The 19561-nt window shown below is 35.8% G+C and overlaps 3 protein-coding genes across 11 annotated transcripts in view; 2 read left to right on the top strand and 1 right to left on the bottom strand.

Moving 5' to 3' along the window:
* LOC124535570 (protein shifted) overlaps positions 1–2429 on the top strand; it is a 15087-nt gene extending 12658 nt beyond the window's left edge. For all 3 annotated transcript variants that reach the window (XM_047112962.1, XM_047113719.1, XM_047112226.1), the window contains exons 6-8: positions 1276–1371; positions 1565–1768; positions 2224–2429. In XM_047112962.1, coding sequence (XP_046968918.1) covers positions 1276–1371; positions 1565–1768; positions 2224–2264 — 341 coding nt within the window. In that variant the 3' untranslated portion in view covers positions 2265–2429. The remainder of the gene's footprint in view (positions 1–1275; positions 1372–1564; positions 1769–2223) is intronic.
* LOC124537594 (5-demethoxyubiquinone hydroxylase, mitochondrial) overlaps positions 1–4219 on the bottom strand; it is a 4689-nt gene extending 470 nt beyond the window's left edge. Inside the window, exons 1-3 of the mRNA XM_047114838.1 lie at positions 3926–4219; positions 1159–1238; positions 613–841 (exon numbers count right to left, since the gene is read on the bottom strand). Of these exons, the coding sequence (XP_046970794.1) occupies positions 613–841; positions 1159–1227 (298 nt within the window). The 5' untranslated portion in view covers positions 1228–1238; positions 3926–4219. The remainder of the gene's footprint in view (positions 1–612; positions 842–1158; positions 1239–3925) is intronic.
* LOC124531527 (DNA-binding protein Ewg) lies at positions 4151–19561 on the top strand. 7 transcript variants are annotated; one of them, XM_047107220.1, is made up of 14 exons: positions 4151–4249; positions 7583–7732; positions 7921–8074; positions 9268–9392; positions 9942–10115; positions 10830–10992; positions 11492–11604; positions 12125–12241; positions 12774–12887; positions 12961–13143; positions 13502–13637; positions 14619–14734; positions 18207–18344; positions 19378–19561. In XM_047107220.1, the coding sequence occupies exons 2-14, from the start codon at positions 7649–7651 to the stop codon at positions 19417–19419; spliced, it is 1659 nt and encodes a 552-aa protein (XP_046963176.1). In that variant the 5' UTR covers positions 4151–4249; positions 7583–7648; the 3' UTR covers positions 19420–19561. The 7 variants fall into 7 exon arrangements, with proteins under 7 accessions (XP_046963176.1, XP_046967017.1, XP_046963943.1 ...); XM_047111061.1 differs by lacking the exon at positions 4151–4249 and adding an exon at positions 4378–4607 and having other exon boundaries at positions 10854–10992; positions 12961–13083; XM_047107987.1 differs by lacking the exon at positions 4151–4249 and adding an exon at positions 4378–4607 and having other exon boundaries at positions 10854–10992.

Raw genomic sequence — 19561 nt, 5'->3', positions numbered from 1 at the left:
ATCCGTTTAGATCTGATGGTTATCAATTGAGGCTTGAGGGTTATCAAACGTTCATAAAATTGCAGAATTCCATTCTTGTGAAAGAACTTTCTAAACTTCGAACTTTTTCTTGATTTTCTTTCCACTGTTCTGGGTGCAAAATTTTTTCTTTATGTTCTTAACGAGCGTGTCCGGGGAAAGCACCACTAACTTATCAGATATTATACCGGCAAACAGCAACACTCAGTATTGTTGTGTTCCGGTATGAGGACTAAGTTAGCCAAGCACTAGGGGCATAACATCTTAGCTTCAGAGGTTGGTGGTACATTGGCAATGTATGGAATGGTTAATGTTTCGTACAGCGCTAATGTCTTAGGGTCATAGTAATGACTTGGCATTTGTCAATCCACCAACTTCTAATATTAAAAAAGTAAAACATCAATTATTTGTATTTATCTGTTGTGTATTGTTTCTTTTGGCTTGAAGAATAAGTGCATGGACGACAAAGAGTAAATCAAAAATTAGTAACAAGCATTAAGGAGTGTTTTATTGTCCTCACGTCGCGAATTATTATCAGCATTGAATTATAATAAACAAAACATTAATTCCACTTAATTTTGGCTGAATACTAACCGGCTCCAAGCGCAAATCCTGCAATGTTCCACAGAGGGGTCATAACGGTCGGTCGCACGCGGTATTTCGAGATGAGTTCTTCAAACTTCTCTCTATGTTTAATCTCTTGCTCCCACATGTGCTTGATCAGCGGCCCCTCAGCCGTGTTCCCTAAGACTGCCATCTGCCCTGCATATATACGATCTGCCCCCAGTTCTCCGGCATGGTCGACGCGAATTATTGCATCCAGCTGATGACCATATTATGAAAAAGAAATAACTATTTATTACTATACATAGTAAAGTATTACAGGCTACTTTATTTATTTATCTCCCTGTCTCAGGAAGTCTTGGGTTTGAAATTAAAGTTGAGCCAATGATGTATTTCAATTTATCTGCTGATACATCTTTGATTTTAGAATACTGGAAGTATTCTTCGTAATGTCAATGCTACTTTATTTGCGCACATACTTGTCTACTATAACGTTTTCAGAGCAGCTGGTTGACAGGGCTTGCACGCCATGATCGAAATTTGTTTGATTCTTAAGTGAAATAGATTAAAACTTACTTGAGGATTTTTCTTCCAAGTTGTCGAATGAGCTCTCCTCACTTGATGTAAAAGATGCGGTCGGAACATTTTGAGTTAATCTGAAATATAGAAATAAGACTTTTTATATTGTTTCAGGCATATGCTCACAAAAATGTTTAAATGGCGGGAAATGTATACAGAAGGATACGTGTGAATGTCCTAAAGGATATTATGGCCGTCGCTGCGAATTTTGTGAGTATTCATATGCCATATCGTGATCCGTGTACTTATTCATATCTAAAATTTTCTTTGTATCGATAGATAAAAGGAATAAAATACTGAACTGCACCATATGAACATAGCATTAAAAGCATTGGTTCCGCATGAAACGTTTTTGTTTAATACAACGTAGCATGTGGCATTAATCGATTTTTCTAATCGGCAGCGAAATGCGTGATCCCCTGTCTAAACGGGGGCAAGTGTAAGGGCGTGAACAAGTGTCGCTGCCCCGCGGGGCTCGGCGGCAACCACTGCGAGGTGGGGCGCCGCGCCGGCGACTGCGCGCGCGCGTGTCGGCACGGCGTGTGCCGCGCCGGCGCGTGTCGCTGCGAGCCCGGCTGGCGAGGGCGCTTCTGCCATCGAACTTACGGTTAACATTCTTAAATCATTTAGCTAATATAATCTATTCATTCGAATTATATCTCACATTTTCTATATATATACAAGCCTTACAAGTTTTTACAAAAAATAGTACAAACATACTAAATTTACTTGTAATTAGGTATAACATTCGTTTTCTAAGTAAATATGAACAATGATTATTAAAATAACAATCTTATAAATATTATATCTACTTTTGGTTAGATGGATGGAGTTACATTACTCAATCACACCAGAATAGCTGAAAGAATTTCGATGAAAATTAGATTATTACCTGGAATACTACATAGATAACAGGGGTAGTTTGTACGGAACCTATTTCAAATGTACCAAACTCCAGTTCACCAGTTCTATTTACACAATTATCAGACTAAGGATTAGCATAGCAATATATAATATTTAAAGGTTCAATGAGGACTATCATAACACTTTTGTCTTTTACAGGATCTTCAGAAGAGTCTGGCGAGTTCAAGAGGCCACGATAAAAAAAGCAATACATAATAACACGTCGGCAGATGTAACTTGTGATTTCATTATTTTTATAAGAACTTTTTATACAGATTTTGTATCAATAACTAAATTAGTCATTTAGCTATAAGTTTAGATAGTAAAAAAATTTATTATAAATTAAATATATGATGACAAATATATTCAGTTGTATTCATTGTAACCTTCTCATAGCAATCATTTATATATGTAACATATGTGAAAATGGGTCTAACAATTTACTGCTGATGAAAAATTTATAAGAAGTTCCACCTCATCTGTAAATATGTGTAGTCAAATTATAAACCCTTGACAGTTTGAAATTTTAGAGGCTTTGCATTTCAGCTCGCTTTTGTTAACATATTTTTGTGCACCAATCTTTTTGATCATATCATAGTATGAAACTCACTAGACATTATAAATGCAAAGCCTGCTTATTTCTTTATGTCTGTTATTTGTTTGTTACACTTTCATATATTAACTAATCATAATGAAATTATAAGTTATATATTTATAATTATAAGTTTTATATAGTTATGAAATTATAACTGTAAATACAGAAGCTAAAAAAAATGAACTAACTGAAGCCATAGTTCCTATAATGACCATTTTGTAATAATTCTTTGGTATATATACATATATACAACTAGAAAAAATTAATCTTGTTAATGGGGTATAATTTCGGATTATCCTTTTATGTTATATTAACACACAAACTGTTATGTATAGGAATATGTCTATACATTAATAATAATTATATATAAAATATTGTCTTTCAGACAGATTTAAGGTAATGATCATACTAAAAATGCATGCCATACATACATATTTAATAAGTATTTAAAATAGATAATGAATAGTTGTTGATGCCAAATAATTCTTTTTATTGAATCTACGATCTAATTAAGCCTAACATCTCATTTAAATCTCCTGGTCCGTGACTCAATTCCAAAACAGTGATTATGAGTAAAATTACGTTTTGCTAAAAAAATGAGTTAATTATTACCTGTGTGTAATATAAGTGTGTATAGATATATTACATCATCATTACTTAATATTGTAAAATATTTTGATTTTGTCATTTTCAAGGAAGTGTTTCTTATTAAGCATTCAAAGATATTATCTATATAGACACTTAAGTATATATTTTTTTTCTTATTTAATGTACTGTTACCTATTTAATAGCCATTAACCCAATATCTGTGATGTGAAAAAATAATACGAAATTTATATAAAAATTTGGCAATCTTTGGCTTATTTTACATAAATACCTGTTTCTTTTATATGATTGAAACATGATTTTAAAAATAGAATGTATAGAATACGAAACGTATGTATAGGTTACCTATGTTTAAAACGTAATATTTTATATGATTGAGAGAATCAAACATTTTTACGAAAATTCTCATATATCCATAAATTTACATTTTTTTTTAAGTAGACAACTTAAAATTGACGTCTTATGTACAAACTTTCTTATATTTGAAAGTAAAATAGCCTACAAACTTAAGCGAAGTAAGGTTATATATTTTTATCTGAATACTTCTTAGTATTCAAGTGAAGTATGTTTACATTTATAGCATTATTATTCGAAAATACACTAATAACATATACATATCAGAATGTTAAATCTAAATATGTTTAAAGAACCAATATTTACCTTTGCGTCTGTTTAAAAGTACGTCACGGCACGGTCAGTTAAATCACTATTTGCACAGTCTTAAACAAATAACAGACTTTTTGTCATCACAAAGTTAATATACAGTTCTTCAAAAAAATGCAAGAAGTATTTGCCCAAAACTCAACTAAAACGAAATAGTTAATTGTTTACAATTTACATGTCAAATCTAGTTTCTGAAAATTCCAATAGATAGCGCCACTTCGTGACATGATCAATGTTTTCCAAAATAAACTTGGAATTTTTCCTCATCGCCCCTTTTTTGGGCGAAAAATAAAATCAACTACGAACACCCTATAAAAACTGGTAAGTTTCACATAAAAACAAAACTTTAATTCACTCTACTTACGAAAATAAAAGCTCTTTCCCCCCGCAGTCCGAGGGGCGATTTCCCTTTCCATGTGAAAAGAAAACCATACCGCGCAGACTCGTACAAAATGGCGTCCCTTGATATGAAGTGTACAATGTTCACATATCGCGTTTACCGATCGATATCAATGGAGGACTCGCATTTTTCGGGGTCTCCTGAGCGCTTCGTATATTTCGTGAATTTAGTGTTCGGTTGAGTGAAAAAGTCTTAGAAAGTGTTGTTTTTGCCCAGTTACATCACAGAAAGCTTGAAGAGCTTCTAATAGGAGTGCAAAATGTCTTTCAAATCACGCAGGTGCGTACGCAGTCGTAGTCTTTCTATTCTGTCTGGGCCTGCTCGAACGCGCGACCCCTTCATGATGGCCATTCATTTGGGTTTATCCTTTACGCCGCCGCAAAAGAGTTTATGTCATTCGCCTTCAAAATTGACTCGCCGCGGATATCTGCCTCAAATTGCATCTAAACAATAACATAAAACAAAATGCGTCATTTAGGAACTCAACATTACAATATATCTTTAATAAACCCGTAACATTCTGAAGCTGGATGTCTCCCGAAGATCCAGCTTAAAAGATACGACCTGGCATTTTCATGCGGCATTGATTTCATTTGTGGGATATGCTTTTTAGCTATTCTGTGGAAAGCTCGAGTATTGATTTTTCCATAGAACTAGCTGCCTACACAATAGAATAGTTGAAATTACGTCGACCCTATTAACATTTTTTGGAAATCTAATTAGGACTTTACTTATACCGAAACACCAAATGATTTCTCGTACATATTTAAACGAACGAATATTATTAAAATATTCTTCAAAGCAACCTATTAGAATTTTACTTTGTTTAAGAATTATTTCAAAATGTCAAAAGGTCATGACTGAGCCTTGATACATTTATTAATCAAGTGCTTGAATGCTAGTCCTTGGTTCTAATCTAATTAGATTACAGTTATTTAAGAAAATAAAAATCTATATCAATGTTCTGTAACTGAAGCTTATTTAAGACACCATATGCTCAGAGCAAAAAAAATATTTTTTAGAAATTTTATATGAGAGTATATTTTTGTTGTGGAACTTAGGCTTTGTAGCGTAAATATATATGACATTTCATAAAAAATATAGTGATGTTCTAAATTCAATATATTTCTTTACTTTACTTTACCTACAGCATTATATTACTTTGGTCATAACAGCATACAATAAGAATGTTTGCTGATGTAACTATATTTTTTATACCTTTACAATTTTATCTTTAACATATAAATATTGAATAACACATAGTTTTATGTCTTTGTCTTAGGCAATAACCGGATAACCTCCTTGTTAAATCACTTCAATAAAAACAAAGATGGGCCAGATTTAAAATATTGTGTATATTATTGGCAAACTGGGCAAGCACCTCTGAATTACCATGAGCTTATTTTGTAATTTATCTCATCAGTGAAGGTAAACTCTGCAAGGTTCTTTTGAGGCATGTATCCAATAAAAACTACCAACCAGCAATGTGTAATAAGTTTTAAATAAAAAAAAAGTGCCCTTAATCTGACAATGGGACTTTTACAGGCTTAAATTACTTAGTACTAGCAAGCATAAAAGTCGAAATCATTTTTAATCATTGTAACCTCAAGGATAACAGGGAGCAGAGGTCCTTAATAAAATAAAAAGTGATTATCGTTAATTTATAAGTGTGTTACATATCAAATGTTGATTTTGTGTACAATACCATATGTATTGTATTGCTACATAAGCAAAAGCAAAAATAAACAGATATAATATTTTTATACAATATGACTTAATTATGGGTTTCCTATTTGATTATTGTTTACTCTTTATGTAAAGAAACAAATATTATTAATATTATAGGAATCTACATAGTATAAATATAAAGGTATATAGTATATGTTTATGTATATAATATACATGTACTCATTCAAAATACTGTAACAAATGAAATTGGTCAAAACTTTTGTAACTACATATTTTTAATCTACTTATGAGTAAATTGCATTGAAATTAGTATTATACCAATTTATATGTGCATCATAGGATTATTAATTCTATATATAGATAAGTATATATAGAAATAGTGATTCCACTGAGGGTCATAAGTTAGCCTATTCTTTACTAGTATAGACAAGCTGCCTGGTCATCTTATGGGTTTAATTTGGAGGTTTTTTTAAGTCATATGATAAATAAATAAGATATTACATTCATGTTAAAAAATATTAAAAAGGAAGCTGAGCTGCTTTATTAGAGAAATCTGATAAAGATGTTTTAAAAACATTGATTGGAAATTTGTAAATTCTATTCTGCATGTCGACAATAGCACTATATTCTGGCACCATCTCTAAGAACATCTAGATGATCTCATAAGTACAAAAAAGTTTCATCAAAATTGATCAAGCTATAACTTTATATACAAAATAATTTTTTTTTTTTTTTTTCGAATATATAACTCTCAGTCATGTGCTATGTGTCATAAATTGTACTTTTATGATTCCATAACAGCAAAAGTTAGCAACAACTGTACAAAGACATAACTCAAGTGTTGTTAAGTGTTCATAAATTATTATTATAATATGAACTTAAATAACCAATAGTTATAATTTTACATACAGATATAACATTATGTTTAGTAATTTATTCAATGTAAGATCATTACACTTAGTAATTGATAGCTAAAAATAAGAAGAAATCTTTAAACTAAAATCATTGATATCATCATCACAACACAATCGACACTACTTTCCAAATTGGTGTACATTTTTGTACCCAATAAACACATAAATTTATGATATAACTGGTATGGGTGTTGGTGGCCATTCTCAATGGAACTGTTATATGCACTCTTATAATCCAATGGGGTGACAATTTGACAAGACCAGAGAGAGGTCAGTTGCAGGACCAATGGCTTTATGTGCTATACGGAGCATGGAATATTAAACTCTGTCACTATCTGTACTCTGTTGTTACTGTCAATTTACTGATAGATAAATCTTATAACACTTAATTGGCCTTAGCCAGGAATTGAACCCAGAACCTTAAACATTATTACATATTATTATATATATTGGCTAGGTACTAAACGAAGAGGCCATTTAAATATATCTCATTTAATGTATTAACTATTAAAACTAAAATGGGAAAAGTTTTGTTACATTTTAGTTCTTCATATTATGTATAATTATTATATGTGAGTAAATATAAGTGTTGATGAAATTATCAATTTGGTCAACACTACATTTACAACAAATGCACGTATTTCTTCAAAGGTGGTAACGAAGAAACAATTATAAAGTCACAACAAGTGTTGTGGTAGTACAGCGGGTGGGAAGCCAATGGTCCGGGAGAGTCAGGGGGATTCAGACTACAGCAACATGAACTCAGCCGTCAGCTCAGAATCTATGGACTTGGCTGAAGAGGTTTGTGTCCGAAGAGGTAGATGTATATACCTCGACTAACATTACTTTTGTTTTATCAAGTAATATACCATGAATGATGGCTTTGAATACGCAGAACGTAGCGATAAATAATTTTAATGTTAGCTATTTTTAAACAAGTTTGAATTTAACGAAATGTTAAGTATCGTTTGTACTGTGGTCGCGATCAGGACATGTCCCAAGTGGACGGGTGCGGGTTGAGCGGCGGCTCGGAGGATGAGGACGAGTGCGCGTCGTCGCCGGCCGGCTCCGCGTACGAGGACGGCGCTGACGTCATCAAGAGCGCCATGAGCGACGAGGTCACCAAGCAACTGGCTGCCGCTGGTGAGGACGCTGACAACTTGACACTTATATTTATACCGTTGTTGGTCACAGCCAATTTCATACGATGATAGTTTTGTGCTAACCACTAGAGGCACAGTCGATTTCATACGATGTTTTCATCATTCATTTATTACACAGAGAAGGCATACACCGCTGGTTTAATAGTTTCCACAAACGTTTTCAATTTTTTATTAAAAAAGTTTGTGAGCAAAACGTACTGAACAATGTCGGAAATGCTTATAATTAACTCACCCTTTTGTATTTTATTATTTCTCTAGTACCTAATTAGGTACATTGAAACCGATGACCGTGCTTACTACTAGTAACCTATTGATAACATAACTTTGCATTTTAAAAATGAATGTCTATGAATCTACGTTCAGAACCGATGGTAGCTTTATTTAGTATAGTTTTGTAGAACGCCGATTCAATATCATACTTTTTATATATAAGAAGAATAAAGTTAGAACCAAACTAACAGACAGTTCAAGTGATTATTTCAGTTTTTTTCATAATTTAGATTAATTTATGCATTTAACATAATACAAAATAGCAACAAATTATACACATACTTACAGCATAAGTTTTATAAACTTTACCGTGTACCACAGTCACCGTATTAATTTAATTAAGAAATAATAAAAATAGGGTACATATGGTTGAAATCTCAAGTACACTTGAATAAAACTTTTTCGAATCTTATCAAAATTGGTACAGCAATAAGTGTCTCGAAGACAAGACGAATAATTCCACGTTTACATCATAGTGTCGATGTTACTCACAAGAGTCTTATTGATTTCGACGGTTGAATAGAGATAACTCGGCGATAAGACACGTTTCGCAGACCATTAAGCGACTTCTCTGAAAACTACAAGTGTTTAATATTCCTATACCTCATGCCTATTCGGTAAAGAAAAACAATTCAATATATAGTCAAACTCTCTCGCTATTGCTCAAAAACGTCCAACGTGCTAAGTAATGGTAACCAGCAATGTAGGACGTTTTTGAGAGTGAGCCCTTGAGATCTCATGGTTGGCATGGATGGCACTGCACTCTAAACTTTAGAGTGCGTTGTTTCTTACAATATCTATAAGCACATATAATTTACAATCAACTTCCAATCTTCTTCTTTGCCAGAAGAAATCACTGCCTTAATCGTAGTATTGGCATTTCATAATGAATTTTGTGTACAGGTCCGGTGGGCATGGCCGCCGCGGCTGCTATTGCGTCATCGAAAAAACGTAAAAGGCCACATTCCTTCGAAACGAACCCCTCGGTCCGGAAGAGACACCAGAACAGACTACTTAGAAAACTAAGAGTAAGTTCATACTTTACATCATACAATAATATATCTATCGTCACCAATAATGCAATAGGCTATTTGACAATGCGAAAAATAAATTGTGAATTATTGTAATCAGTGTATATTATGAGTTTAAAAATGTTTGTTTACTAACGAAAATTGAAAATAATACTTAATTTATTCAAAAATCAATAAATAAAAATGCATCTTTTCAAACGTTTGTCACGTGACACAAAACGCTCCTGATTGTCCGGGCTTATGATGATGTCACTTTCTTGTAAACCTTGCTTTTCCAGAAAAGTGACGTCACCGACCCCATTGCAGCGCCATATTGTCAAAGTAGCGTTTTCGCGCGTTATTTAAATATGGAATTTTTATAATGATATTTTTCGGCAAATATGTACTAGAAATAAAAAAAAATCAACTTTGACTGGGTTCCTTAACCTCTACTAAATAATATAAAATGGATTTTAAAAACCAGTCAAATAGCCTATTGTTAGGGACTGTCGTCCGGGTTCACTGACGTAAGCGTGTAACGTGTAACGTGTGCGTGTGTGTGTGCAGCAAACGATCGAGGAGTTCGCGACGCGCGTGGGGCAGCAGGCCGTCGTGCTGGTGGCGACGCCCGGCAAGCCCAACACCTCGTACCGCGTGTTCGGCGCCAAGCCGCTCGAGGACGTCGTGCGCAACCTGCGCTGCATGATCATGGAGGAGCTCGAGAACGCGCTCGCGCAGCAGGTACCGCGCTACGCACGCAACCACCGACACACCGCCGCCACACACCACCGCCACACCGCCACACCGCCACACCGCCACACCACCACACACCGCCACACACCGCCACACCACCACACCACCACACCGCCACACCACCACACCACCACTTCTCTTCCCTTGATGTACATAATTTGGTCACAAATCGTAGTTTAGGGGTTGTCCATTAATCACGTGAGGCTTGAAACGGGGGGAGGGGTTTGATAAAAATCACGAAAATAACACAAGGGGGAGGGGGGGGTGTATTAAGATATCTCGTGTATTTATTTTTTCGTCTAATGCGCGATTTTTAAACAAATATGGTCCTTAATTTCAGAATAAAATAAGACTATAGTTTATACCTGTATTTAAATTAAGATAATATTCAGAAAATTTTAAGATTCGTTTTAGGTACTAATAATACACGTGATGTTGAGAAGGGGGAGGGGGGGTGTTCTTAAACCTCACTACGTATCACCAATGGGGGAGGGGGATATAAAAAATGCTAAAAAAAGATCACGTGATTAATGGACAACCCCTTACGTGTAATGTCATAAATTATTTGTAACTTAATTAATAACAGCCATAATAAAATACTAACAATGTCGTAGTTATGTTTGCAAACGTTAACTTGTACCGCGCCCCGCGCTGCCGCCGCGGCGCGCGGCGCGGGACGCGAGGACTAATAACGAGCGTCAGTTCGGGCTGGGCGGGTGCCCGCAGGCGCCGCCGCCGCCGCTGGACGACCCCTCGCTGTTCGAGCTGCCGCCGCTCATCATCGACGGCATCCCCACGCCCGTCGAGAAGATGACGCAGGCGCAGCTGCGCGCCTTCATCCCGCTCATGCTCAAGTACTCCATGGGTGAGTAACTCTCGCATACTCCTCGTGCTCGATTTGCACTCGTAACACGTCTAGGGGTAGACGGTGGAAACAAACCCCTTACTAACCATACTATATATACAATACTTTATATCGACTGAATAAACTGTTATTATTGTTATTAGGAAACAGTTAATTGTTAACTCTTGGTGGTAGGGCTTTGTGCGAGCCCGTCTGGGTAGGTACCACCCACTCATCAGTTATTCTACAGCCAAATAACAGTACTCAGTATTGTTGTGTTCCGGTTTGAAGGGTGAGTGAGCCAGTGTAACTACAGGCACAAGGGACATAACATCTTAGTTCCCAAGGTTAGTGGCGCAGTGACGATGTAAGGAATAGTTAATATTTCTCACAGCGTCATTGTCTATGGGTGATGGTGACCACTTACCATCAGGTGGCCCATATGCTCGTCCGCCAACCTATACCATAAAAAAAAAAAACTTAAAAATGAATCACAAAAATAACCATGTGGCCTCCCCAGTGCGCGGCAAGCCGGGCTGGGGCCGCGAGTCCACACGGCCGCCGTGGTGGCCCAAGGACCTGCCGTGGGCCAACGTGCGCATGGACGCGCGCTCCGAGGACGAGAAGCAGAAGGTGAGCCCGCTCGTCTATGAGCTTTAAATTTTAATTGATTCACTTCTACTTAACCGTAAACATCGTTTGATACTTGCATCTGTATTCAATCAAGTAGTTAGTAATTTAATTGTATATACATATACATACACACAAATGAACCAACTGTATTACAAAGCAGCAGACCCCGAGGCCCCATAGGCTGGATTGTAAGCCCCAAGTCAGGCCGGTAAAAACCTTACTGGTATTATTATTCTGTCGAGAAATTCTCAATAAATTCCCAATATCTTGAAATTTCAAGAAATTAAATACTCAATGCATTTCCAATGTCTTGAAATTTCAAGAAATTAAATACTCAATGCATTTCCAATGTCTTGAAATTTCAAGAAATTAAATACTCAATGCATTTCCAATGTCTTGAAATTTCAAGAAATTAAATACTCAATACATTCCTAATGTCTTGAAATTTAAAGTCCTGTGCGTGAACTCGATCCGATAGTTTATACATGAATAATTTATTAATTGTTCGTACGTGTCCCAGATGTCGTGGACGCACGCGCTGCGGCAGATCGTCATCAACTGCTACAAGTACCACGGCCGGGAAGACCTGCTGCCCGCCTTCACCGAGGACGAGGACGACAAGATCACAGTGCAGCAGGTGCTTTGCGATACAACCTGTATCCCATACTCAGATGACCATCTCTATACTAATGTTATAAACCTGTATGAATCGATCGGATTAAGACTTGGTATAGAGCAAGCTACTCCAAGAAACAGGCTATTTTTTTGCCTAACACCAAACCACAAAGCAATAAACGCATGGTTTAGTAAGATTGTTTGATTCAAACTTCAAATGGTGTCAATGACATCAATGAGACAACGCAGTTCAGTATTGTTTTCTGCTCTGTTTGTTATTCGATTTTTTTTTCATTGTTAATAATTGTTGACTAAAAAATTGAATTAAGAGTAGAAATAAAGTCGATACAAACTCAGACACGACCACTTGGAACACTTGTACTAATAAAATGATCAAGAGTTATGCTTAATTAATTTTAACCGATTCTCAACGTGAAAACGTGTTATGCAAAGAATATTCAATGTGTTAGTATATGTGAAGTGATGAGTGATTGTCAAGTGTCGCTTTCTAACGCCTTCCTCTCCGCACGCTGCCGGATGTGTTTGTGGCGCAGTCGTGCGCGGGCAGCTCGAGCTCGCCGAGCGCGTCGGGCGCGCGCGCGCACGCCAACGCCGTGCTGTCGTCGTCGCAAGTCTGCATCGACCAGATGACGCTCGCCGACGTCGACGTACGCCCCGCCGCTCCGGACGTATGTGCCCTCCGCCCGCAGCGAGCGCTAACGTTGTGTCTGTGTGTGGCAGATGTCGCAGTACGCGCCGGCGGTTCTGCAGACGATCACGAACCCGGACGGCTCGGTGTCGCTGATCCAGGTCGACCCGAGCAACCACATCATCACGCTGCCCGACGGCACAACGGCGCAAGTGGTCAGTATCGATACGCGATCTGCCGAAAATACCCGAAACTGGATCGACGGATCCTTTAAAGTGAGGCATATGTGTTAACAGTTATATTTGACGAAACAAATCAATTTTCCAATCTGAATTAATAAGAAAAAGAAATTTATAATTTTCCACCCAACCTTTTAAAAGATGGTACGATTTTATACCGACCCATCTGATCGGGTACCGACCAACCTTCGGTCTTTATATTTCTGGTTTTCAGCTTGAAAGGTTCACTCCCAGGCACAAAAGACATAACATCTTAAATTCCATTGCTGACGGTATAAGAATTAGTTCATTCCTATTTCTCCATGCCAGTGTCTAAAGCGAGGGTGACCACTCAACAATGTGTTTACTGAAACAAATGAGATTATGGGGTGGTATACAGTGTGGTGTGTCGCAGATCCACAGCGGCGAGGGCGGCGGCGTGGTGCAGGCGCTGGAGGGGGACGGCGCGGTGGCCGTCGACCTCAACGCCGTGGCCGAGGCCACGCTCAACCACGACGGGCAGATCATACTCACGGGCGAGGACGGACACGGTACGAGCCACGCATACACTTTTATTTGGTGATCAGATATGGCCCGTCTCGGTAGATATCATGGTAGCGTTATTAGTTATTGCATTCATTAAATATTACTTGGTGGTAGGGCTTTGTGCAAGCCCGTCTGGGTAGGTACCACCCACTCATCAGTTATTCTACCGCCAAACAACAGTACTCAGTATTGTTGTGTTCCGGTCTGAAGGGTGAGTGAACCAGTGTAACTACAGGCACAAGGGACATAACATCTTAGTTCCCAAGGTTGGGGGCACATTGACGATGTAAGGAATAGTTAATAATTCTTACAGCGTTAATGTCTATGGGCGATGGTGACCACTTACCATCAGGTGGCCCATATGCTCGTCCGCCAACCTATACCATAAAAAAAAAAATATTCTACTGCCAAATAATACTTAGTAAGGTTGTGTTCCGGTTTGAAGGGTAAGTGAGTCCGTGTAACTACAGGCACATGTACGCGGATATGTATCACAATTTAACATTAAGATGACTATTGCTCATAAAACTCACATTTCTCATTTCTCAATACAAATTTCAGTGGTGTAAATTATATCTATAAGCCATTTATTATTGAGCCAGCCAAGAGATACGAGACAACATCTTAGTTCCATAGGTTGTTGAGTAATTGATTATGTAAGATTGTTTAATATTTCAGTTGCAACGATTTATTTGTGAGGTGGTCATCACTTCACATGGTCCGTTTGCATTGCCTAAGAGTATTATAAAAAAAAGGAATAATAGCTTTTCAGATTTAATAGCCATATATACAAATGTGTCAACAGCTAAGTTAATATTTGTAGTAATTACAGTTTATTATACTAAGAGACTAGTCATCGCCGGGATTATAATTATATTACTACTATTATATTGAATTTCATTAAAATCGATTATAAATCTAAATAATTAGCAATCTTAAATTTGTAATGTAAATGTGCACAGTTATTAATTCCTACGTCACCGCAGGCTACCCGGTGTCGGTGTCGGGCGTGATAACGGTGCCGGTGTCGGCCTCCGTGTACCAGTCCATGGTGGCGTCCATGCAGCAGCAGGACGGCGTCTGCGTCGCGCCGCTCGTGCAGGTGCGACGACTCAAGATCGAGCCCGACTAGACCCGACACCCCCCCCCCTACCGACCTCTCAACACATTACCGAATTAAACACGATATCCTCTTCCATTTAGGAGAGGGTTTTGGAACATATTCCACCACGCTGTTCCGTGTGTGTTTGGTCCTCAACACGTTACCGAATTAAACACGATCCCTCGCGTTACTCCCACGCTCGTCTCTAACGATCGACGTAACGTCCCGAGGGTATTTTGACTAGCTGGCTGTAATTAATATACACAGAATTATGTAAGAGTTGGTAAGCGACCAAAAATATAGGCAACATTTGAAATATTGTTTTATAAAATTACTTAATTATTGATTGATTGCATTTAGTTAAATATTCAATCTCCGATCGGAATTGAGACGGATTATTGTTCTTATATATATTGTAGGCATGTCATATACTTAAAAATATAAGTAAATTGGTAAAGTTATGCAATTATGAAAGATAACTTTCAGACTATATAAAATATGAGGAGGTTCACACACAACAAATGTAAGATACTTAATTACAGAACACAACCCTTGTTCTCGTAGTAGTTCTATTTATTAGTGTAATTTATATTTGTCTGACACATCACATTGGTCAACATATATTCACACTAATTCAGTACTATAAATTATGACTGTCTTAAAAAATTGCGTATTTTAATGAAAAATACGAAAAGGGACACCAGTTTCCATGATGTGATATTTAAAATTATAAGTCAAAGACTACATATAACAAGTTGCTAAAAAGCAGATCTCAATTACAAAGCCACCTGAGCGCCAAACGCTCATTGGTCGCCCGTTGCGATATTATAAGCCCTAGTCCAATAAAATTCAAATTAAAGTCAAAATAGTTAATCTGAATTGATCAGTGTTACATAAGGTAAAAGATAGACTTACTACTTTTAGCAAATAATAAATAAATTAGTTGGCAATTTTATTGATCATATCGGTAATTGCATCACAGACTGACAAAGGCTTTTACGTAATTCTGATAATGTGGCTTTCTTATGTAATAGCCATAATTAATGCTTTGAGGACAACTATTCTCGAATTTTAATGTTTCTAGGTTTTAATAAAACATAACCAAACCAATTTTATATAATACTGTTGATGGATGTATTCCAATTTATTACAAGTATCTTAGATACCTAGAGGCTAAATTAACAAACTATATTATGTTTAAGATAAATAAAATGAGCAGGGTAAAAGACCATTTTATAATATATATTCGAGGCAATAGGTTCTGTACAAATTTATTGAAATATAGTTGCATAATATTCATAAAGGAAACTTTGGGGCACATAGATTTGTAACAATTAAGCAATGTGATAACAAAATATTATCCTAATTTGCATATAAGTACAATATTCATATAATTGTAGAAATATTAGTTTAAGGTATGATTTCGTCCTAAAATGTTGGGTTTGAGTGCCAATAAATAAGTCTTTAATAAAGAATTTATACCAATGAGCGATAATAAGAAATATCGGTATTTATTTTTATATTTACGTTTGTTTTAAACAAAATATATTTTATTTTTTCTAGATATAAGTTAAATGTTAGTCGCCTCTTTTGTTAGCATACCAAAGAAATCTTAAAGCTTGTTCCTATAAGACATGCATGAAATGCCAGATGCCATAATATAGTATTATTATTTATTTTATTGCACATGTGTGGTGTATATTCACTTGTATGTAGTTATTGCTTGCAATGTTTAATTAGTGTTTGATTTTTGCATTTTATTTTTAGATAGTGCAACACTTGAAAACATAACTATACAATTCAGTTAAAACATTGTAAATAAAAGTAGAATGAATACTAAACTATGAATGAAGAAGAATAACATTAAGTAATATTCTAAGAAGAAATACATTACATGTTAAAATTAATGTTTTCTGTTGCACTATCTATTCAATAATAATTAATTTTACAAAAAATGGTTTAGTTCTTAATTTAAATTACTAAATTCGTTACAATATTATATTTAAATAGTTCATTTATTTGCTGTTGACGTTAATTTTTTTTTCTTGTTGTATATAATATTTTTAGTTCCTATCACAGTGTCATTGCATATTAGAATTATTTATTGTCATTTTTATTTAAATTTATTTTGTTTAAAAATAATACATATTGGCTTTGTACAGTAATGCAACCGAGTATGTGTTAAAAACAATGAAAGCATAAATAGTAGAGGAGTTTCAAAAATTTCCTCTTTGCTTTATTAACTGATTAGATTTGTGCAATTAAAATACCAAATAAGGTTTGTGCAAAGTCAAACTTTGTCACCAATGCTAAATTAGGTCTATAGTGATATGTTTATTAAAAATTACTTATGTTTATAAGCCTGTGTGTATTCGAGGGTTGCAAATGCATGACTTATAATTTATTTTTTTGTTGAGATGTTGTTAGAAAAATTCTGTTGTTCATTTAAATGTATTCTATTGTTTAAATATATTCAGTATTGATTTGTGCTGTTGAGCTGTTGCTTGAGTTTAATTTTAACATTATTTGTATATTTGTGTTTAATTTTAAGTAGAACAATTACTTTGTGTTGTTAATTTATTTTACGCTCTTGGATTTTATGCGAATTGAAAATAAAACTAATATGTACATATAACTATAGCATACGGATCAAACTTCCTTAGGATTTCTAAAGGATTTCCACAAAACAGACATTTAATGAATTTGTAAAATTAATGATACATACAATTAATTGTATGGTAAAACCTTTTTTTATAACTCGAGAATTAAATTAGTTTGTAATGCATGCTGGTTGAAGTAATGCAATAGTTTTCGTTTAAAAATCCAAGTGCAATAGTGAGTCTACGCAATGTTTTGTTATTGAGCTCAGAAATAAACAGTGAGTGTACTGTGAGCGTTTTATTTGATTTGTGTTGTGTGTAGAGCGACGCACGAAACGCTTCCGGCACGACTAGGTGTGTATGGTTATTCATTTGCTATTCGATGTATTTATTATGATTTGCTATTTTATCAATGAGGAATATTTTATTTTACTATGCGTCAGATGATATCAAAATACAATTATTAGGTAAAGACGTATACGTACGTATAGTACGACACAACTTAGATGTCGCATCGGAAAAAAATCGTAAAACCTATCACATCCGAATTGAGTACGCTATCCCAAATTATCAACATTTATTTCTCACGCGAATATGATCTTTGTACAAACGTAATAACTTGTAATATCATATGACCTAATATATTCGTCAATTTGACGCGTCGATGTACATACACTTGCTTTCTCTGACGCGTGAATCTGTAGCGACGAATAGCGTCGAATAGCGCGATAGGGAGCTATTTCTATTGGTTGTGTAAATCGGCAGTAATCGGTTTTATTTTCATTCCATTGCATTTTCCGATGCTACATCTAATTTGTGTCGTACTATACACTCGATGGTTGTGATTCTCATAATGTATATTGGATTTCCAGGTGGAACAGAACGGCGAGACGCTGGAGGCGATCTCCATGGGTGGCGGAGTGGCGCAGGTCATGCTGCAGGGCGGCGGGGAGGCGCAGGTTTTGCAGGTGCTCAGTCTCAAGGACGCCACAGTGCTCACCAAGGCCATGGTGAGAACTAACAAACTTGCGTACCAAGTAGTTGCTCTATATTTAGGTATTTTACAAGTAATAATGATTGATGCCTTGGCAATCAGATTAAGGCTTACATTTCAATTCACTTGTGAGACAGATTATTGTTCTTATATATATTATAGGAATGACATATACTTAAAAATATAACTAAATTGGTAAAGTTGTGCAAATATAAAAGATATCTTTCAGACTATATAAAAATATGAGGAGGTTCACACACAACAAATGTAAGATACTTAATTACAGAACACAACCCTTGTTCTCGTAGTAGTTCTATTTATTAGTGTAATTTATATGTCTGACACATCACATTGGTCAACATATATTCATATACAAATTAAGTACTATAAATTATGACTGTCTGTATCAAGTAATAATGATTGATGCCTTGGCAATCAGATTAAGGCTTACATTTCAATTCACTTGTGAACATACAAAAATGATATATATTTAACAGTTAAAAATATACTAAGTTGTACTGAAAAAAATTAATTTAAGTAAAAAACCTGAGTGAAGGTTCCTTGGTGGTAGGGCTTTGTGCAAGCCCGTCTGGGTAGGTACCACCCATTGTTGTGTGTCCGGTTTGAAGGGTGAGTGAGCCAGTGTAACTGCAGGCACAAGGGACATAACAACTTAGTTCCCAAGGTTGATGGCACATTGACGATGTAAGGAATAGTTAATATTTCTTACAGCGTTATTGTCTATGGGTGACCACTTATCATCAGGTGGCCCATCTTCTACTACCAACCTATACCATAAAAAAAAAAACAATTTAAATCAGTAATTTAATTAATTAAAATTTAAAGTAATTTAAATTTAAAAAGAGTAACTACTGAGTTTCTTTCCGGTTCTTCTCGGTAGAATCTACTTTCCGAACCGGTGGTAGCTTCACTTAATTGTAAAATGACGATTCAAAAGTGCTTATAAAAGCCTACTTGAATAAAGTTTATTTTGATTTTGATTTTTTTATTAATGAATAGTGAAGTAACGCTCAGGCCTCTGGTTCCAGCAAGTGAAGTCGGAGCGCGACGCAGTGGCGGCCGACTCCTAGTAGTCCCGCGCCGCCAGTTCCAGTGGGCACAGAGAACCCGGCCCTACACACTGAGACGATTTCAAATTTCACGATTTCTACTATAAAAACCAGTATAGTAAGACACAAATTAGATGTAGCATCGGAAAATGCAATGGAATGA

The sequence above is a fragment of the Vanessa cardui genome, chromosome 1 (assembly GCF_905220365.1).
Source record: "Vanessa cardui chromosome 1, ilVanCard2.1, whole genome shotgun sequence".
Lineage (NCBI taxonomy): Eukaryota > Metazoa > Arthropoda > Insecta > Lepidoptera > Nymphalidae > Vanessa > Vanessa cardui.
This window is presented reverse-complemented; position numbering and strand designations above follow the sequence as displayed.